This window comes from Doryrhamphus excisus, linkage group LG11 (assembly GCF_037039965.1).
Source record: "Doryrhamphus excisus strain RoL-2023G ecotype Guam linkage group LG11, RoL_Dexc_Guam_v1.1, whole genome shotgun sequence".
Taxonomy (NCBI): Eukaryota; Metazoa; Chordata; class Actinopteri; order Syngnathiformes; family Syngnathidae; genus Doryrhamphus; species Doryrhamphus excisus.
In genome coordinates, this window is record NC_136367.1 from 22,082,309 (window position 1) to 22,104,081 (window position 21,773).

The following is a 21,773-nucleotide window of genomic DNA, read 5'->3' on the forward strand; positions in this document are numbered from 1 at the left end:
GACATCCCTGATATCATTTTTTTAAACATTGGTTTTCAAGTGTGTTTTCAAATGTTTAGCCCTAACTCAAAAAAGTGTTAGTTGATTTTTTCCTGTTCACCCAACTTAAATGTAATTGAGAGCAGTTCTAACTATTTCTATGAAATACAGCCAACACAAAGTTATTTCATTGCCACGTGCATGCGTGTCTGTTTTCCTCATCTCCTGCTTCCAAACAGGCAGGAAGAGAGTTCACTGAGCATTCACACTGAGAAAGTTTGCGGACATAATAGATCATGTTGAGACCACACTTTTGTAAGATCAAATCTTCATTATCAGCGTGTAAAAGGACTGCTGAGGACTGATCTCCAGACTTGCTATGCATCCCTCGGCCTCCAGAACCATTTCCTGAGCAAACCCTGCAGGCGACGGTGCAACCGTTAAGCCTCTTTGCAGACTTAGACTGAAGCATAAGCTCAAGTGTCATTTATGAGCGTGACTTTACACAGACTCCACAACTTTTCATGCTAAGCTCAATTAGCTTTGCAGGAAGACACAAATGTGCACACATAAACACAAAGACATACAATACACACACTGGAGGGGATTCCATTTCTGCAGGACGTGGCCCCTCTCATCCTTTCTGATTTAAAGTTTGTTTGTTCCCTTCTCCAGAGAGCCCCATCAATGATCCCTCACTCCCAAAGGGTGCCCTTCTCCTATCATCCCTTTGCTTTCATTTCCTCCCTTACTCCACAGTCGGATTTCATTCACTCACACACGCGAACAGGGATATACTAAAATGGGTTGGAATGTTGTGTTCCACCCTTGTAAGCAAAGCGGTGATTAAAACGTTCCACAGTGATAGATTAAAAAAATATTTAAAACATTTTTTTTCAATCATTTTGCAAGTATAAAACTGGCTAAATGAACTAAAATATAAATAAAAGGCATTCAGAAGATGCATTCAAAGGCATTGTGTAGTATTGTACCTGCCACTAGCCAACACAGTAAAGAAACAAGAAGTAACTAACATGTCAGTCAACCTGTCTCTAATGTGTATTATTATGTGTATTATTTTCTGTCATCATGTCTACTACTTGGCTGCACGGCGGTCTAGTGGTTAGCGCGCAGGCCTCACAGCTAGGAGACCCGACTTCAATTGATTCCCTCAGCCAGCTCTGTGTGGAGTTTGCATGTTCTCCCTGTGCATGCGTGGGTTCTCTCTGGGGACTCCGCTTTCCTCCCCCATTCCAAAAACATGCTAGCGTCATTGGCTACTCCAAATTGTCCATAGGTATGAATGTGAGTGGGAATGGTTGTTTGTCTATATGTGCCCTGGGATTGGCTGGCCACCAGTCTAGGGTGGACCCCGCCTCTCGCCCCAAGACAGCTGGGATAGGCTCCAGCACCCCCGCCACCCTCGTGTGGATAAGCAGTAGAAAATGAATGAATGAATGTCTACTACTGTATATTGGGTAAAACAAGTGTAAAGGTGACTTTAGGGTTGTTATTTCATGTCTAGAGACCTCTAATGTTAATAAATGAATTTAGAAAGTCAAAAACAGGTTTTCAATGCTCTCATGACAAAAATATGGCTATATTGGATCTTGGTAAGGAAGCCAATATCCAGCATCTCTAAAGAACTCAGACAGTAGCGTTGACTACTGGGGCACAGTGGCATGCGAGTCCCCCCAGATAGAGTGGAGCTGCCTCTCAGTACTCATCTACTTAAGATTCATGTGTTGAGAAGGTCGATATCCTGCTGTGCACACATAATAAGAATGCGTCTAATATTTCAATGTTGCCTTTAAAGCATTCTGTTATGACCATTACATTACCATTACAGCATACCACACTGATGAAGAGATTTCTCAAGCATGGCTAAACACTTCTATTCCTGTAGCGTGCCGTAGGAGGGGGTGACAACCAGAACTCGGCAGTGAACAAGCCAAGGCACCTTGAAGTGATGGCTTATCCAACCAACTGATGTTTTCTGAAAAACACAGGTGAGCGAGACCGTCATGCAATTCATCTGGCTGTCAATGTCCACCCACCACAAAGACGACATTTCGACCAAATATGCCAGAGAACTAACATGTGTAATGTCGTACAACCTAAAGAACACAGTACAAGAGGTCATGATGTAGTGATCAGACATACTAAAGAACTCTCTTACTGTATATCTTGACATATCTGTTGCCTGAGGCTGCGTCCATGTGTGACAATTCAATCTACACTAAATACCCGCACGTGTCACAATCCACAATACTTTACTGTGGAAAAATTTTGCAGCACAGCATGAACCAAAAATGTTACAAAATGACACTCTGTACAGTATATTTAATTACAATATAATGTCTCAATGTATTTATACTCGCTCAGCGTGAAACCTGGGCCTGTATAGATGGACACAAAGCCGATATCCTGGCAGCAATTGAAGAAAGTTTGTTTTTAAGTGATTTTTTAAAAAGTGATATTGGATAATTCCTCACCGCACACTTGGCGATTTCCCACGGCACACTAGAGTGCCGCGGCACAGTGGTTGAAAATCACTGATATAAACAATGCACTTCTGCCATTTATTGATAAATCATCCTCTCTGCATTTTTGGAATATTTTCGATTGTTTCCTTTGTTTATCTTCAATGCTTTGGTGTTACTTCCATCAGTGAGTCTCACTTGACAATATGTACACAAAAACACAGCAATTACTGAGAAACAAATGAAGAACTAATGACTAAGGCAAATAAATTTAGAGTAGTTCATGAAGAACTAATGAAGAAGTATGAGGAACTAATGAGTGGTGGTTAGGGTAAGGTAGGTTCATTCATTAACTACTGTAAGTTGGCGTGCTTTATTGTAAAGTGTTACCCCATCAGTGCAAATTCATCCATTCATTTTCTATACCAGTGAGCTGGAGTATCTCAGCATGCCATTCAACCATTCACATATAGACAGCGTGTCCAATTAGAGCCCCCAATTAACCCAATATGCATGTTTTGGTTATGTGAGAAAAAGCCGGATGACCCGGAGGAAGCCCACACATGCGCGGGAGAAGCGCTAACCACTAGGCAACCGTGCTGATCAGGGGAAATATTTTAGCCAATTATACTGAATGTTTTCTGCACAACAACAAATGTTTTGTCTGGTATTATTGACTCTTCTTATTATCAACCCACTTATTTCTGTTACATATTTTATGCATGACAATGGCAGATTTTTACAGTACCGTCCATCAGGCAGCATATCCCTCCTTCATACTTTATGCGTATGTGACACCTGTCAGTGGGTTGAAATGACTTGTGCCGAGTCTACATGATGAGCTTGTGTCTATTTAAATGCCATTTATAATATTGATCACACAGCAGAAGAAACACAATCCAGGAGCATTTTTTGACCTATAGAGCCACCCAGTGGCAGCTGATAGAACTTTAGCTGCCATGTTCTCCAACGAATGCCTACTATGTCACAAAACATGAGCAAATCTTATTTTTCTTATACAAGGCCCTTATCGAGCAGTCATACAGAACAGCCAATTAGTTTTCAGCCTGAAGCTACTTTGTGTGCATGATGCTGATATTCACAAGCAACAAGCCTTAAAACTCTACCAATTAAGAGTAAACTCTCGCTAAAAGCAGCAGTCGCTTTTGGAGCAAGTCATCTTGTTCCACAGTGAGGGTGACTAAGAAGGGGGTGGGCACCCGTGACCTTCACAATACACAAGGCCTGCAATTAGTGGTGTCCCTGCCGTAAGCAGGCTGCCTCCTCTCCATCAAAAGGAAAACTAATACCATCACTCACTGCCCAGACTGCAGGCTGGTCGCATTTCGACAGCAAATAAAGGTCACCTTGCCAAATGCAAGCGCAGGGAGCAAAGAAACCAAGTGATAATTAAGGAAATTGTCATAATTAACTGTGTGAAAGACGTTGTTGCCAACAAGACACAAATGTCCCTGCAGCCAACACTAATTAATTTGAATTCAACAGCTATCATTCTGCTTATTTATTAATATACTGGACTTTTGCACATCCAATAACAAGAGAATGGATTTAGTTTGAGTGCATGTAACTAAAGTTGGGATTTAACTGACGGCGGTTAAGCGATGCATGTTAATGATCCATCAGATCACAATTTATGGCATCATGGGAGATGAATCAAATCAAATCAAGACAAATCCGCGCCCACTAACGGGCGGACTGAATGATGGCAGCAGCACCTCTGAATTGTTGGATGTCTGCAAGCACTCTCAGTAGATCACGCACGCTGAAATATTTGTGTTGACATCTCCTGACAGCTTAAGTGCCATTTGCATCTGGACACACTCGATCATTCACCAAGACTGTGTTTGCATCCAAGCCCAAGATGAGGCCTTGTCTGGATTACATTCTGTCAAGAGGACAGGCCCCCTGTGCCTGCACTGGGATGGCTCAGCCTCAGGAAACATGTCGCGCTTCTGCACTGACAGTGTAATTAACCTCTTGTGGTGTTGGAGGAACGAGGCTCAGAGCCGATGTACCTGTCGATCCCCGATGACTGCGGTTGCCAGCGGACACAGGGTCAATGCAGAGCATCGCCAAGGCAGCGAGGTAGGCCACCTGCAAAGGCCAAACTGATGTCCCCCACAGTTTCATCCTGCGCGTGGGGAAGAGGAGAAAACAGGAGCAAAGAAGTGACTGAGGGAAAAAGAGTCTATTAGATGCTGAACCCCCGAAAAGCGACAAGACAGCAAACAGAGCAAAGTTTTTTCAAACAAGCAGCAAGAGGTCAACAGTGGAAACCGACAAACCCACAGATGTTGTCACACAAACACTACACAGCGTTGCAATTGCATTTTTTATTGAGACATGATGATTATAGGTAGATTGAAGATTCCCAACCAATCAAAGAAATAACGTGTGGAAAAGGATCAATTAGACCACATTCACTTTCATTATTTATTATTATTTCATTATTCACATTCCGTGCCATTACGTCTCAGGAATTTAACACTTAATAGAGCACCTAGTGAAATATCTGACTATTATCTATAGTGGCTTTGAAATATGACATCTAGATTTCATTATGATGATGTATGTCATCGTATTTGTTTCAGGTGGATTGGCTTGGAGCAATTATGTGACTCCAATTCCTCATCGGCAGCCATGCAGTGCATTTTCAATAAGGTATGTATGCAACTCGCTCCAATTGACATTTTTCTAAACCAAAAATATGAGAACACTTCCGGCTAGCACATCTCACCAATAGTGGTGTAGCACAGATTGCACACAATTAAGAATTAAACAGCATACAAATTAGTTTATTGTGCCTAGTCATGGAAAAAAATTATTACACCTCTTTGTTTCTTTAGATACCAGTTCATTTTAATGGCTGGTACAACTAAATTTCCTGGTTCAAAGTTCATGCAAGTCCACCCTACATAGCTGTCCAAGGCAAATGCCTGTAGCACTGACCGGAGCAACAAAACACAATAATATCCCTAGGTGTCATTCCAAATACACACTGACGAAAATCAGAAATCACTTTATAAAAACAGCCACTTTGTTACTAAAAATGTGCCGATGACAGGATTGTGTTCTGACCCGTTTAATGTGACTTCTGTTTTCGGACATGACTGGTCAGCTTCTCAACATGGGCATGTAAGGTGAATACAATGAATGAAATGATTGGGTCCAAGAAACGTTTAATCCTCTGCTGTCCTCAGTTATCTTTCTCTTTTTCCCTTTGGGATCCATGGCCCATCACACAGCCGCCGGTTTGTTTACAACAGGCACCTGCCTGGCATTCCGACCTGCTGATAGAAACGTGTGTCGCAGGCTATGACGCAAATCTTCGTTGACAGAAATGTTGAAATGTAATATTTACTCTACACACAAAAAAAATTACTCACACATTTTTACAGCATTGGAAAACGTTAAGAATGTTTGTGTCATGTTTGTCCTACATAAACCATATTAAAACAAACAATATACTTCTCTCCTTAATCTTTTTCCATTTTCAAACATTTTTCAAAAAGCTCCAGGGAGCCACTAGGGCGGCGCTAAAGAGCCGCGGGTTGCCGACCCCCGATCTAAACTATAGCTAAAATAACTCCTCAGTCACTCCTCCCAGGGTCGCAAGGTGCGAACGTATGCTGGAGGCTATCCAAGCTGATGTTGGGCGAGAGGCGTGGGCCAATCGCCAGTTAATCGCAGGACACACAACCATTCAGAGTTCTGTGATTCTCAAATTTAGCATGTGTCCCGAGTGTGTGTGCAAGAGAAGGAATGTAAGGAGAATGGTTGAGGTGTTGTGTTTCGGTCATCAGTCGCCAGTTCTTTTGAATATAGAAAGAGATTGTCGATCAACCATCTCCTTGTCATCCTCACAATAGTTGGACAGACGTCATAATAATATTTGTTAATGTTGGTCATCCAGCGTTGAGAATAGTGTGGCCGTGCGAGAGCTGCACATCACATAACCTTACGCTGTAGCTCATTCTTGAGCGGGTCTCGTGTCTATTAAGTAACTATTAAGAAACTCGGAACATGGTAACCACCTGTAACTGCAGTTCACGGCTGACACTCACCACTGTCTCGTATGCCAGTGCAGAGAAGCGACCGACAATTTAATGCAGGTGTGGGCAAATTACGGCCCGGGGGCAACGTTATTTGATGTGGTCTGATGTTTAAAGTAATCCTGAAAAAGGAGACCCAAGCACAAAACTTTTCCAAATTGCTATAATTAGTTAACAACAAACACAGTGCGGGGGCATGTTACATTGGTGCAGCTTATGGGCTCAAAGGATCAAATATGGTTGAGTAAAGTCTAAATAAATGAATAAATGAAATCTAAATAAGAAATGAGAATCATTATGTATCAATGAGTGAAGTGTGTAATGATGTCTTAACGTGATTTTACAGTGTTTACCTGGTTCCCTCTGTCTGTAATGGGTCTGCTCCAATGGGTCGCCGCTCTAAGAACAACAGGAGGTACAGGCCATGACTGCATCCACTCACACCTCAGCTCACCTCCTCTTCCTCTTCCTCCCCTCAAACAGAAGAACTCCCTGGAATGAGAAGGTACAAAGACACTGGGTCAGAGAGGTCACCGTGCTCTGGGGTTCCTTGGTAGCCTCCACTGGCCTTGCATGAATGCAGACATGTGAAGGCCTAGATGCTGTCAGATCCATTGTTTACAATAGGTTCACCTACCCCGGGGCTCAATGTGATCCCCACTCTAGACATAATACACAACTCTGACACTCTTTTTCTCTCATGCTGCACACACGCAAACACATGCACGGGCAATGTGGATCCAGACGACCTGAATGTCTCAACACGTTTACCTGCAAAATTGGAGCATCTGTGCACAGCGCTCACAAGTTAAGTTCAAACTGAGAGACAGCAAGGGATATTCTCCCGCCACAGAAATGAGTGACAGCATCAGCACGCATGCAAGCTGGGTAAATTACCCCCTTGTAAGAATGTGTCAACACACCTGCCTTTGCAAAGGACTAACTCAGCAAACAAAAGAAAAGACAACAGGTTTTCTTTTCAAAGCTCCATTCTTCAGCACGACGGTTACCTCGGCTTGCTACAAATGCTTGGCAACTTTTTAAGAGCTTCAACCAACCTTGAGGTCTGTGTAGAGCAGTCAATAGGGTGCCACTGCCCCCTAGTGGGGAAAGAAATAACGACAACACAAAAACAGACATCGATAAGAGTCACAGATAAACTCTGTCTTGCAATTTTAATCTATACTGTATCTGCACCTATAACATACTAATATATACGTATTTCTTCAATCTGAAACTGTTTGGAAAATTTAAAAAGTCATCCACTATGTGCCTTTTCATATACATATTCCTTTTTTTGCAATTTATATCACGTGGAGTCAAGCTGCCAGAGAAATAAGCCCACATGTGTTGGCGACAAGCAACCCCAAGGCAACATGAATGTATTTGTATGTCGAAATGATCAGGAGAAAGCAAGTGACACAGCAGCACTGTTTGAGTATACAGTGTGACACTGTTCCACAGCAATATTGATGAGCAACACCCGCAGCGAGAGTGGGAGGAATAGTGAATGGCATGAGAGCTGTGGCAAAGAGAGGGAGAGGGAGAGAGCAAAGGTGGCAGCATTTATATCAAATGGCAGGATGACATCAAGTGTTGGCTAAAATGTTCCACAAAGGAAATGAATGGCTTCTTCAGAGTACACACAGCGTGCCTCTTGTACTCTCACAGCAGAGGACGTGGCTCGTGGATACATTACAGAAAGACAAAGGTTTGGATGTATTACAGAAAGACAAAGGTTAATTTCCTCATTGACATGGACCCTTTTTGGCATAGCTAGATTGGCACCGGTGTGTATATTTGTTTACCACTTGCATATCCGGCCTGTACAGTTTGTAGAAGTATGCAAGATGCATGCCTGCATGCCTGCATGCCTGAGTGATTAGGCATGCTGCATGTTCTCCAATATGCCCATTAAAATAGCATATTAGTCCTCATGTGGAGGTGAACATGAATTATTACCGGGACTCATTTGGATGGCCCACCTCAGATGTGGTCATGGCCACATATGCATATGCTATGTTAAGCTGTTGGAAGATGTGTTTTGTGACAGTGGACTCCCAAAAACACATCAAGAGGACTGTGGACATTTTAAAATGAATTATTATTTGGTGAATATGCATCTTTTAACTGGAAAATGACACGAGAACCTACCAATAGCAAACGCTGATCAGAAGTTGTGTTAAGAGGCTGAATTAAAACAAATGTAGCTGCCGTTGTTACATTTTGACAAAAAGGGCCCAAACGCATTCATACGGGCATATTCAATCCAGGGAGGGTTTGATACATTGTTGTAAAAATGTGCTCACCAATTGTTGAGTTAGGGTATATAATCCTCCATCTTGACTGTGATATTGATTCATTCAGGACGGCAGTGACAAGCACCTCCCAGCTTACATGTGCTCAAACTGTACCTGTGGATTTGTTCTTGCCAAATGCACGGCGGCCGAGCAGGCCCCACAGCTAGGAGACCCTAGTCCGATTCCACCCTCAAGTTTGCATGTTCTCCTCTTTCCTCCCCCATTCCTACAACATGTTAGCTTCATTAACCATAGGTATGAATGTGGGTGGGAATGGTTGTTTGTCTATATGTGCCCTGGGATTGGCTGGCGACCAGTCCAGGGTATACCCCGCCTCTCGCCCGAGGACAACTGGGATAGGCTCCAGCACCCCCGCGACCCTCGTGAGGAAAAAGCGGTAGAAAATGAATGAATGAATGAGTATTCTATAATGTCTAACACAACGTTTCCAGTCAGAAACTATTCCCCCGCAACAAAACTCATTCACTTCAACTCAAATTGGGGTTTGACTAAATGTGGGATTATTGTATGTATTGTATTCAGAAAGAAGACAATCTTTAATAGTGGACTTTAATACTAACTGTAGGAGCCATTTATGCTGCCTTTTCGGTTTAATTCAGTTTGCTTTGGAGCAATGTAGTAAGTGCTATAATTGGTTGATCGCTGGTGGCGGTATGGAGGCGTTGAGTATAAAAGTGATTTAGGGTGACGGTAGGTCACACGATTTTTACCGTTCACACGCACACCATTGCACCACTTTGACCCCTTTTACCCCTCAGATAAATCTGCCATCATATTTGCCACCTTGGACATTGGGACATTGGGTATTTTTTTAGTTCACTTGTGCAAAATAAACAATGTTAATTCCAACGTGATCATCTGTCTGGACATTATTGGAGCGCGTTATTGCCTGGATTCCCCGCACCAAGAAGCTATGGTACACCAACAAATCACAGATATGTTGAACACAGTGTGAATATTGCTCAACAAACAACATAAAATGTGTATATATTTTAAATGAACTTAAAGGCAGCAATTTTTCCACTGGTGGTCGTCGTACACTGATTGTTGGCAGCACACACACACACACACACACACATACACACACACACAGAGTGAAACACATTAACAAACAGAGCACAGACATGGTCCGGATTAACAAGAGTCACTCCTGCTAAAATCCACCTCCTCCAACATCACACTTCTTGATGTGTGTGCATGCGTCTCCGTGGACAGCGAGGCTGATTTGTGTCTTTTTGTGCAGTCATCACACAGGAGTGACACGGGGGGCTCATTGACATGCAATGACACAATCCCGCCTCACCCACAAACATATCTCTGTGTCCTGCATCCAAACAGCAGCCTCCACTGGCACTCTCTGAGCACATTTGCACATTTATGAAAGGATCCACTACACGTGCACATGAAGTCCCCAAATTACACTTGTACCTCAAGTCTCTGTGACCTTTTCTGCCCCATTAAAACAGCCTGGATCACAAACAAAACAGTATTACCTAAATATTTTGGGGCCCTCTATTTGACATCAAAATGTAGTATTACGGTGGCCCGCATTCACACATCCAACGAGAGGTGGTCGGAGGCACTTCAGCTTGCTGATAGGAACAGGTTCATTAAATGTCACACAGTGAAATGAACAGGGGGGTCACTAATCACAACACTAACTACAATCACAGTGTGCAATCACATATAACATAAGTAAACATATACACCTATAGGACTACTACTACTACTGTGATGAATGAAACACAGTATGAAACACAGTGCCGCAAGGCATGCTGGGAAACACTCCCAGCAACACTAAAATACATAATATGTTTTTGGTTATGTTTTAAATATTTTCGGGAATATTGGAGACCCTTTTTTTGTTGACTACTTGAGGCACTCAGCCTCGCCCAGACTGTACCGGGCAGTCTGGGCGGTACTGATGCAGCGGGCCGCAGAGTGTGAGACCCCTGCATCAGGAAGGACAAATTTTGAAAATATCATTTAAGACTTTAAGACAATCTCAACTCTGCATATAGTTCTAAAACATTGAGAATATGCATTCATGATTTATTAATTGGGAAATGAATTAGAGCATAAATGTCATAAGATTTTAGTCCATGCTGTCTATAAACAGATGAATGAGATGTTTTTCTTGTTAATTAATGCATTTGCAAAGCACTGAAAAGTATATTCTTCCAAAATCGGTAATGAATAAAGCATACAGCTCACAGCTAGTAGCAGAAGATGCCTTTTCTGTGGGCTTCTTTTGAGCTCCAGTGGGTGGAAAGTAATAACTCAGTGAGACTGATAGCCACGCAAGAGTCACACAAGTTTATCAACTGGCTGATTTTCTGCCCTGGCTGCAAATCAAGCAAACAAAAAGCATGTCAGCGTAAAACAAAGTGTATCTCCTATTAGGTGGAAAGATATTGAAAATGAAACCGCAAGTGTACAAATCCCAAAGGAATGTTATGTGAAACGCATTCGTGCAGTACACTGTGATGATCTGTGTGTTGTCGCTCTGCTGCCGCCTGCTGCTCTTTCATTGCAGAGCGTCCTGATCAGCAGCAGCTGGCCACTCCTGCACACACCTGAGTTCAATTATCCATCTACTACCACTTGAGCTCTGCTCACGGCTGCACTAATCGCCAGATTGCCTCAAGCTTCCACAGTTTTGTCTGCTGCTTGTCGCTTGCCACGTGCACGCTCCCGCCACGTGCACGCTCCCGCCACGTGCACGCTCCCATTGTCCCTCTGCTTTCTGGCTTCAAAGTATATGGTTGGGAGTACTTGCCCGTGTTGGTTTTTGCCAGTGTTTTCTGTTGTCACTTTATTTTTGCCCGCTGACCTTTTGTCAGCTGTGCCTGTATGCCTTTAGCTGCAGTGTATTTTTGTTACCGTGTTCTGGCTGGTGTTATTTTTGCTCTGTTCTGTTCATTTGTACTTTTGCCCTGTGTGTGAACTCTTTTTGTTAATAAACATTTTTGTTGTTGCCCAGTCAGCTGGGATTTGCTCCAGCCCGCCCGTGACCCATGAAATTTAAGGTATAAATGAGTATATTTTTAGTCTGGCCACGTGAGGAACCCATAATGGTGACGTGCCTGTTTGTATGCACACTTATACAGATTCCTTCAATACACCAACAAGCAATTACTAAGTCTAGTGAAATGGCCAAGTGGGGAGAAGACCAGATTTGTGAGTTTTTGAATGTTGTCTTATTATATATATATTCTGGAGTTTGGGCTAGGCGCTGGGGTGCAATACAGCTCAACTGAGCAGCCTGCACTGAACATCCTCGTTACAAGTTGTCACTTGGATAGGGAACTGTTAACATCCAAAGAAATGCAATTGCATATTTTATTGGATTTACACTGCATGGTACATGTGACTTAATATATCCAGTCTGTTGTATCAAAGACGCATACACCACAGCGCAACCATTAAATGTGGTCGTACGGTGGTACATGCGAGGCGTACAGAACATTAAAATAGGGAAACTGAGAAAAATGGGTATACACACTGAAAACAAAGTGGGGTCACAACAGGCTAAGCGCTTGCAATGTTTAATTCCTTCTTTATATCGCTGGACACTTGTCCACGCCACACTTGTGGCAGTTTGTGTATTTTGTTCCCACAACAAGCTTAGTTCCTGTGGTCAAACTGTACCTTTTAAAATGTGCAGTTTTGGGATTTAACTTTTCCTTGAATGAGCTATTCTATTAAAGGCCCGTTCTCTTCAACACCCAATTTCACGGACACATTGTCCTATTGCGGGTTGTATGTTTTCATAACAATATATCACATACCGACTGTAAGGTTCATTGTGTGGTTGTTTGCCGATGTGCTTGTCACGTTCACACCCGCTCTAACTGGCTGACTCGTCTCATTAAAGTCTTTTAATAACCTCTCCGCTCTGCGGAGTGGGTGGGGGGAGGGGGAACACAGACGTAGGTTTGTTTTATGGAAGGAAAAAAGTACGGACACTAAATGGCTAATAAACACTGGCTCGCTTACACCACGAGTGCAACCACTGGCCAAGTCCCTGGTTTCCCTTTTACACGTTGGTCGATTAAAGCTCAGACAGCCGGCGTTGGCCGACATAGATCAGAACAAGCTCCTCTGACAGACAGAGTGCAGGTCTGAGCCGTAAATCCTGCACGCTCTAATAAAGCAATAAAGGGCCTTTAAATGTCAGTGTTCCTCTGCAATACATGATGGATCGAAAGGTAGAAAGCAAAGGAGACACTATTAGATGACCGCACACGCCCACGTACCGCACAGTTTACAAGGGAGTTTCTTTCCTCAACATTGAGGCAAGCGGTAGCTGCACAACTGATGCCTTGGCACCGTTGTTAATCTTTTAGTCGTGCTGCCTGCCACTTGCTGTTGGAAATCCTGCTACAATTTTTATTTAGTACACACACACACACGCCAATCCTGTGTGAGAATTGCTTCTTATATTTTGGTGATTCTGTCAGTGAGATATGAGTGTGATAAAAAGCAGATTGAAAGATCATGCCCTTTAATATTTGCAACGAAAATAAGGGACAGAGTCCGGAATATGAGGGAAAACAAGAGAACACAGACTTTCCATCAGACAAACTGATGTAAAGGCCCGACTGCCTACTGTGGTGTATCCATGTCACTTTACTGGTGTGCTTTTATTTTAAAGTCCAGATTTTACAGGCTACAGGATATGTCATGCCGACTGGACGTTGTGCTCTACGGCAGTACCAGAGATGATCTTTTTTCAAAGTTATAATCAGTGAAAAATACGAGAAACTGTTAAAATGGGAGGGCAACAGGAAAGAAGGGCAGAATGTGGGAGTTTTCTGGGAAAGTTATGCTGATTTTATTTTTATTCATTCAGTGTGATAGTGAAAAAATTTCCATCTATCCAACCATCTATGTGGTTGAGTTAGAATGTGCATTGTAAGCAGTGGAGAATGTATGGAAGTATGCCTCATGGTGTGTGGATAAAAATCAGATATGAATCAGACATTTGCCGATGTGAGTGCAGTGGAAGGCAGAAGATTAAATAAACGCTGTCGATGCGAGCCTGAAGAAATACTCAATTGGTGATATGTATTGTACACACACCAACCCAAATAACACACCCGAGGCACATCTAAATGGCTTGTGGATGATTCTCTGGTTCCCTGGATGATTCCCATCTACTTCCGGGGAGAGAGGAATAGAGTCAGAGTAGACCAGGGGTTGGCAACTTTTACTATCAAAACAGCCATTGTGCCCCCCTTTTCCACTCACGAAAAGTAGTCTAGATCTGCAAGGCAAAACAGCTTATACACTTTTAAAAGTTTCAGAAGTGCATTGTGCATGTATAACGGATGCAACCTCATGGATGTACTGCGAGGATGAGCACTGTAGGTCCACTTTGAAATAAATTGCTACTTTTCAGAAAATGTTGCACGCTTGTTTTGAAAATTTTGGAATGTTTTTTGTTGTTTGCTCATTTTCTCGCCATACGGGTAAGGCGGCATCATTGGCAGAGAAGACAAAGGAATCACGGGACTGCAATGTTTCTTTTCATATTTTTGGTTAGCTTAGATGTCTCTATCATGTCTCAACGAACGCTGGCAGGCAAACACCGGCTAGCCCTCCCCTTCTCATGCTCATCCAATCAGCAGTCAGAACTCAGCTACAATGCATTCATTGCCTTTTCAAAAACTAACTGAATACTGTGAAAGGCGCCACAGGAAGGAGGGTGAAAAGCCGCAGGGTTGCCAACACCTGGTCCACACAAACCTGTTGTCACTCCTACGCCTGTATCTGCATATGGTTGTTTGCCTCGTTTTGTGCATGTGCACTTGAAAAATCATTCCAAAAAACTTACAGAGACTAATATAGAATCAGGACGCCGTTTGTTGTACTGTGGGTGCAAATTATCATTCATTGTAAGGAAACATCCTTGACAGAAACATTCATCTCTCCATTCCTATGAAAGCCTTTCCTCTACAGGCCGGCGGTGGCGAGCGAAGTTGTACCGTCACCGTTGTGATCGTCGTGTCTCCCACGCAGACACAAATCTTTTTGCAATCTCTATACGTACCTACCTATGTACAGTACACCTGTGCACAAATAGAGACGAACCACAAGTTGATGTTACCAGTCCCCTCTGTTGCTCATGATGAACTTGCACATAATCATATTGAATACCGCACCTGTCACGGCTGTCAACTAGCTAGTCAAAGGAAAAGGAGCGCTTGACAGAGTAGGAGGAAAGAGGCAGAGAACGGCAGGAACAAGGCAGGGAGTTGGGAGTCAGTGGCCGGTTTGGTGGAATGTCAGAGAAAAAAGAGAGAGGTCAGAATAATAGAGTGTGAGGCAGAAACAGATAAAGACACGACCACTGACACACAGAAGAGAGAGAGAGGAAGCCTGATCAATTGTTCATTTTACAAAGTCACTGAGACGTGTCAGCAGTGTCAATAAGTGAATTAATTTGTCTGTGGGTCTGCCGAGCATGACACCTTGTTCACTCTGTTCTCGCAAGACAATCGGGGCCTCTAACCCCCTCTCAATCCCACACATAGACGATATTACTCACACACTGTGCATCAGCTATTACTGAAAGCTATTTAATTGTAGTTGGGATTTGTGGGAAAGTGCTAAATCAGCTGTCTGGATGAATGTGAAATAAGTCAGAAACACACACGGCACCAAGCAGCTATCCCCAAGGGAGGCCGCTGCACGCTGGTGACTGACATCAGTCAGCCACCAAGAGGGACCCTCGATCACCGGCTGCCTGCTGTTTTCATTACAAAGTCATCACCTCCAGCACACACACACACACGCCTAGTGCACACAGACACACACTTTCATACATAAACTCACTCCCTTGACAGGTTCCCCCCTCAGTGCCGACTACCCATATCCCTCTCAGTTGAAGATTTCTCTCACACATCATCCAATGCAGCTCTCTCCTCGAGGCTCCTTTCCTGTCGTCTCTTCCCTTTCCACCCTCCACCCACCTTTCATGCTCTGCATCTCCCACAGTTAAACTCTCCTCCCCGCTCACGTTGTTAGAAGGTGGCTGTGATGGACGCCCCAGGCTCAGCCGCTACTTCACTTCCTAACACCGGCTTCACTGTGGACCCGTCCCGCAGTGCATGATGGGAGCTTTTCATAATGCCACATCCTTGCACTGTCGCCCACAGTTACGACCACATCTGGTGGCTGCCAAAGGGGAGCGAGCGGGAACGCAGCGTCACCCAGGCTGACGTACACGCTAATACCTACACAGGCAGCAGATGCGAGCAAGGTGATAGATAGAGCGCTGTGGGAAGAGACGCTGCCTGTTCAATTACAATCATTACTATCACTTAGGGAGATTTGTCATGGTCAAAGTGAGTTGGAGCTGTTGAGGAAATCACCTTGAGGCACGGAAGGAGGAGTTTATTCGACTTCTAGCAAGTGGATTATGTCTGCACTTACACATGAGCTACAAACCCCAAGTTGGGAAAATATTATGATATTATTTATCAGGCAAGGACCCATATTTGGTAACATGAAGTGAAGCAACATGACTCTACAAGCCACATAATGAACATAAATATGGTAGTTCGTCATTATTATGTTCTACTATTTGGAAAAAATCACACACGGTATAGTACTGTAAAAGGCTTATATTATACTAAAATATTAGTATTGACCATTTAAGTTACTGACCTGCCGTTTGTCTACTATAGTAATGAAAACGGAAATAACGGTAGAGAGTGGAAATACAAACATCTCAAAACAGACCTCAAAGTGGATCAAAACTAGGAAAACTCGGCGTAAATATTGAAAACATTCATGTAAACACAGAACAAGCCCAAATATGTGCAAATATCTGAAAATAGGAAATTTTGTTGCAGAAAACACGTTTCACTCACCATAAATTGATGATACTGTAGCGTCGACTGGGAACACTTCCTTGTTCCCAGGGGTGCTTTGCGGCACCGTCGATGTAAACAGCTCTTCATTTTGTTTAGCTTACAGTCACATAGTTGTTCGGTGTTGTTCTACTCAACCAGTGAGAGTTTCTAATCTGTTTTTATTTATCTGCTGCATTGCTGTGTGATGTTTTTAGGTTTCTTGTTGTCTCACCGCGACTGAAACTGTTATGCCGAGCGGTCATCCGGTGGAGTCTAACGGCTGTGTTGTTGTGTGTGTGAACTTACTTCATCTGCTCTCAAAATAAAAGCCTTTCTCTACTGCAAGACCCCTGAGCGCCACAATACTTTATAAATGTGGGATAATGCAGGTCAAATCTACAATATACACGTATCACTGGTAAAAATGCCACAATTTGTTCATGTTTTTTATGATTCACTGATCAGGTTTTTTTGTCAAGCATTGTTCGGTGGTCCTTGAATGCACCATGGTTGTGTGCTGGGAGATTCAAATGACCAGGCTAAAGGCTACACCGTGGCTCTGACTTCATCTGGTCATCATCAATCATCAGACATTTCCATTCATTAATGTTGAGTAACTATACATTTTATACTTTAAAATGTGAGGCATATTTAGTGCTTAAACCTGGATTTTGTTGTGAATGAAAAATGACAATTGAAGACAGACGGAAAGGGTACTCGTCTAATAACTTTTTTGGCAAATGTTGATGATCCAAAATCAGAGGAGAACGTCAACACCACGCTAGTAGGAGGGTTTGGAGTTGGAGGAGCGAGCTGTGCATGAAATAATAAACATTGTTATGGGCATAATTACTCTGAGTTTTTCACCATTCGGGTGTGGTAACCTCCGCAAAAAGCAAGTATCTCCTTTGACAAATTGTTTAGTTTAGGGGAGGCTGGATACAGGTAAGTGTGTCCCAGTGCCCAAAGCAAGATCCATGAAAAAGCCATGCTTGTATGTGGAAGAACGTGATAGCCCTGACCTCATGCAACACCCCTGGGATGAACTAGATCTCAGAGAGTGTGATCCTCGTCCTGTCATCAGACATGAGTGTCCTCACAAATGTTCTTCTGGATGAAAATCTGCAGTTTTTACCAAGTGAGGCAACACTTCTGTTAAGTGGATAAAATGGGAAAAAGGAATCATATATTAGGAGAATCTACTTTGACTTTCCAGAAAAAGGTCAATAGAACTCCAAATATTTCATTGTTCCACTTCAGCAGTTCCTAGTTTTCAGAAGAAATGCGTTTTGATCAAAGATGAATGTGCTTACATAAATGGATTCTGTCAGCTGATGTCAGACTACACAAACGCTAGACTCCTTGTCGTCACACCAAGTCAAGCATTTGGACTGTCTGTGGATTACGTCAGCCACTCAGAGACTACTTTGAAAATATACAATGGGATTTGAACTACAGTACAAGAAGAAGTGAAAAATTATTATTATTAATAATTCCACACCAAGAACTCACAATACATTCCACTCATTTCTGCTACACAAGTCGATCCTGTTATCAAAACATGCGGTCATCATTGCCTGTCAGCCAGATCTGAACTTTGGTCGTTTTCTCCCCCCAGTGTCATAACCTCTGTCTAAGTGTGGTTTCGTGGATCAGCAGGAAAACCTATATATGCCGCACCAAAGCACACATTGATTTCATATCGTGTGTTTCTGTATTAGAGCCATGCATCTCCTCATCTGCGTGCCAGGGGACTTGAATGATGTTCCGCTGAAGAAAATTTCATGAGGATGAGCGAAGGTCTTATTGTCCACTCCTGCTGAAAGATGCCTGTTCACGCACTATGACTCAACACACTGGAGAGGAAGAAAGAGCTTTGGGAGGCTGTCATTAACAAATGGGAGCCCGCTCTCCATCTTTCATAGACGAATGTCTCCCCTCTCTTTATTTCCTCCCTCCATCTCCTCTCAGTCATCACAGCCAGTGTGTGAGCAGAGGTTATCTCCAATCTGTCGCGCTGCTGTCAACGCGCCACGGCATATCCCCCACGATGCCTTTTACGAACACATGTCATCATGGTCTCACACGCAGATTGTGCAGAGATCATGCTTGTCACAAAACCACACAAATGCCTCGTGCAAATATTATTTTTGTCTCTCTGGCTCATTTCTCTCACCTCCCATGCCCTTCCTCCTCCCTGCTGCTGCTGCCGCCTTGCTGCGCTTAGCTGTGTCCTCATGCACAAGCACAAATGAACACAATACATTCCCACTCACTCCCAGGCAGTCATCCTGAACAGCCCTCACTTGGGTAAGTCGATAAGGAGGCTGGTGAGACATGTCGTGTCCAAAGGCCCTTTGAGGACGGTGCCTGTCCCATTGCTGTGATTTGACCATCGAGGAGAGGTACGGATGAGAATACAATTAAGCCATGGGGCAAAACGTGATTGCCAAGAGTGTTTGTGCCTGAGAAAAAGTAGAAAAGGAGCCAGAAAAGCTGCACATATAAAAGACCCTCGTGCAGGTGTGTGTGTGTGTGTCTGTGTGTGTGTGTGCGTGCGTGTGTGTGTGTGTGTGTGTGAGTGAGTGAGTGAGTGAGTGAGTGAGTGAGTGAGTGAGTGAGTGTGTGTGTGAGTGTGTGTGTGTGTGTGAGGTAGACTGGGTTGGAGAGAGTAATCTCCCCAGGATTAAGAGTGCTGCTCCCGTGTTAATGTGACTGTCAATGAGAATTAGGTCCCTAGACCGATCCTCTCCATCCTCTCCTACACCTCCTCCCTCTCCCCCACTAATGACACTGCTCTGTGTGGAGTAGTTGAAGACAATGGGGGGGGGGGAATAATTACATGCTCTCAATACAGTACAAATTGCAAGCAGCAGGAAAGCAGAGATAGAAGAGCGTGGAGAGAAAGAAGGCTAACAATTAAAGAATGATTACTGTGCACGTTAACATGCATTGGGAAAGATAGCGAGAGTGTGTGTGTGCGCATTTTCGCCCAATAGAATGTGACCGTTGCATTCTGCAACACGCCTTCATTCCAGCAGCCTCTCATTCGGCTCTCAGCCACCTCATCATCATCATGCCATCCTCAGCAGCTCACCCAGACCCTGCTCATTCGATAGTTCCTAGCGATCGTTTATTTAGGCCAGTGGCAGTCACACGCTGCATCAATCTGGACTCGGTCTTGTCTACAAAAACGGCTACACACGCTCCGCTCGATCGATGCCACTGGTGCGCTTTTACGCACGGAGATGGTCGTGGATCAGGCGAGGTTTTCCCGAGAATTTGGTTTTTGTTGTAATATTAATTCACAACTACAAATATATCGTTCAAATCAGAAGTTAATCGATCAAGTGGTCAAAGCCACGCTTTCAAAAAGACATTTAAAATTGAATTCAAAAAGCGTCGCATTTCAGTAGTAATTAACCAACTCACCCAAATTTATAAAGTAGATGTCATGGCTGCTTGTTTGTGGAGATTATCCAGAAGAATGCGCCTTTTTCAGTCTGCTTGGAGCTGCAATGTATTTTCCTCACAATCCGCCTCTTTGGTCCAGTTCCTAAAAGATCACGAAATCAAGAGCCAAGTGTGAGTTCCAAAGAGCTATCAACTCGCAAAGTCCCATCTCACGAAAATTAGGTGCGTAATTCCAGCTAACAGAGCATAATATTTTTAGGCGAACTCTTCACACAAGTTTGACTCCCTTTGTGACAGCCAGGGGGAGAGCCGCCGAGAAGAGTGATGTCGGTTCAGTGGCGCAGTTGTGATAGTTGCGCTCCCCGTCGCCGCTCCACCCGGCCGTGCAGGGATCGATTGGTCCTGAGAAGTGAGACGCGAGCTCCGTCTTTCTCCATTCAGAACACGTGCAACAGTGCCCGCCCAGTTCAGCAGTAACCCCCCCCCCCCCCCCCCCAAGACACACACGCTCCCATCCACACACCCGCTTTTTGTACGCTGATGTCATGGAGTTTGCAAGGAGCCGAAACTATATGCGGTCCAGTACTATGAAAGTCCAAAATGGACCCCTGGATTGCTTAACACCTTGTACCAAAGGAGTTAATATGCAAACTGGATGATCTAGTGTCATTTTTAAGATGCACTTCACATTGCTACTGAAGTTATAGAATGTCAAAAGTGTCCAAACCTTTTCCATACTATGGAAATACTTTTCCATACTACGCATCTTGACTACCATACAGCATTCCCCTCCTCACTTCCTTCCACATTTTGGATCATGTTCCATGCACATGGTGCATTGACATCAATACTGGGAATGTGAACGCCGATGGTGTAAATGTAAACCATCCCATCCACACCCCTTACACAGGATTTAATGATGCTCGCCTCTCCATTACAGCACCAAGAGACTTGCTGAACAATTATCCCGTCCTCGGGTATATTCTCATGTGTTGATGGCGATTGATTGGAGGTCGATGTGTGCTTACGACCAAAGGTGATGAGTATCCAATCTCATACATTTATTTTTATTGACGGAATAGCCTTGTTCTGTGTCCTAAGCGCGAAAAAAACACAATGGATATTTGTCAGTGGATTGCAACGTTAAGCAGACTTGAGCACCAAGAATTAAGGCGACAGTAATGAGTGCAACCTTATATGGTGACCTCATGCATACACTTTGACCCGTGTGTGCACATTAAAATTAAGCTCAGATTGAACACACATGCAGTGTGGTTCTATTAGGTCTGCAGGAGAGGTGCTACAGTACCGCACTCCAATAAATGGTGCTGCAACACCAAGGATAGCGACACATTGTCCTGTCACTGTTCTTTTCACTTTTTCTGTGCTTCATGTCAAACAAATAGTCACATCTGAGACAGAGACAAAAGAATGACAACGGTAAACTTTGACAATGCACAGGGAAAAAAGTGGTATGACGCTGCATCACTTGAAAGTGGGCCAGATAATGGAAGCCAGAGACCATAGCACTTATCATTATTTCCTATAAGAAGGACCAAGAAACCACGTTATGTTACCACTTTACTCAACAACAGCTACGGTGAAATGTAATCTATAGTGCTCGGTTTTATCCTCAAAAAG

General features: G+C 43.5%; 1 protein-coding gene across 2 annotated transcripts in view; it reads right to left on the reverse strand.

Annotated features, from left to right (window-relative positions):
- tafa4b (TAFA chemokine like family member 4b) overlaps positions 1-20,552 on the reverse strand; it is a 35,500-nt gene extending 14,948 nt beyond the window's left edge. The window contains exons 1-4 of one of the 2 annotated variants that reach the window (XM_058075126.2): positions 20,407-20,552; positions 20,151-20,274; positions 6,889-7,027; positions 4,499-4,614 (exon numbers count right to left, since the gene is read on the reverse strand). In XM_058075126.2, the coding sequence (XP_057931109.1) occupies positions 4,499-4,613 (115 nt within the window). In that variant the 5' untranslated portion in view covers position 4,614; positions 6,889-7,027; positions 20,151-20,274; positions 20,407-20,552. Of the gene's footprint in view, positions 1-4,498; positions 4,615-6,888; positions 7,028-20,150 lie in introns of both variants that reach the window. The other variant, XM_078794635.1, reaches the window with a different exon arrangement.
- Positions 20,553-21,773: the final 1,221 nt, after the last annotated feature.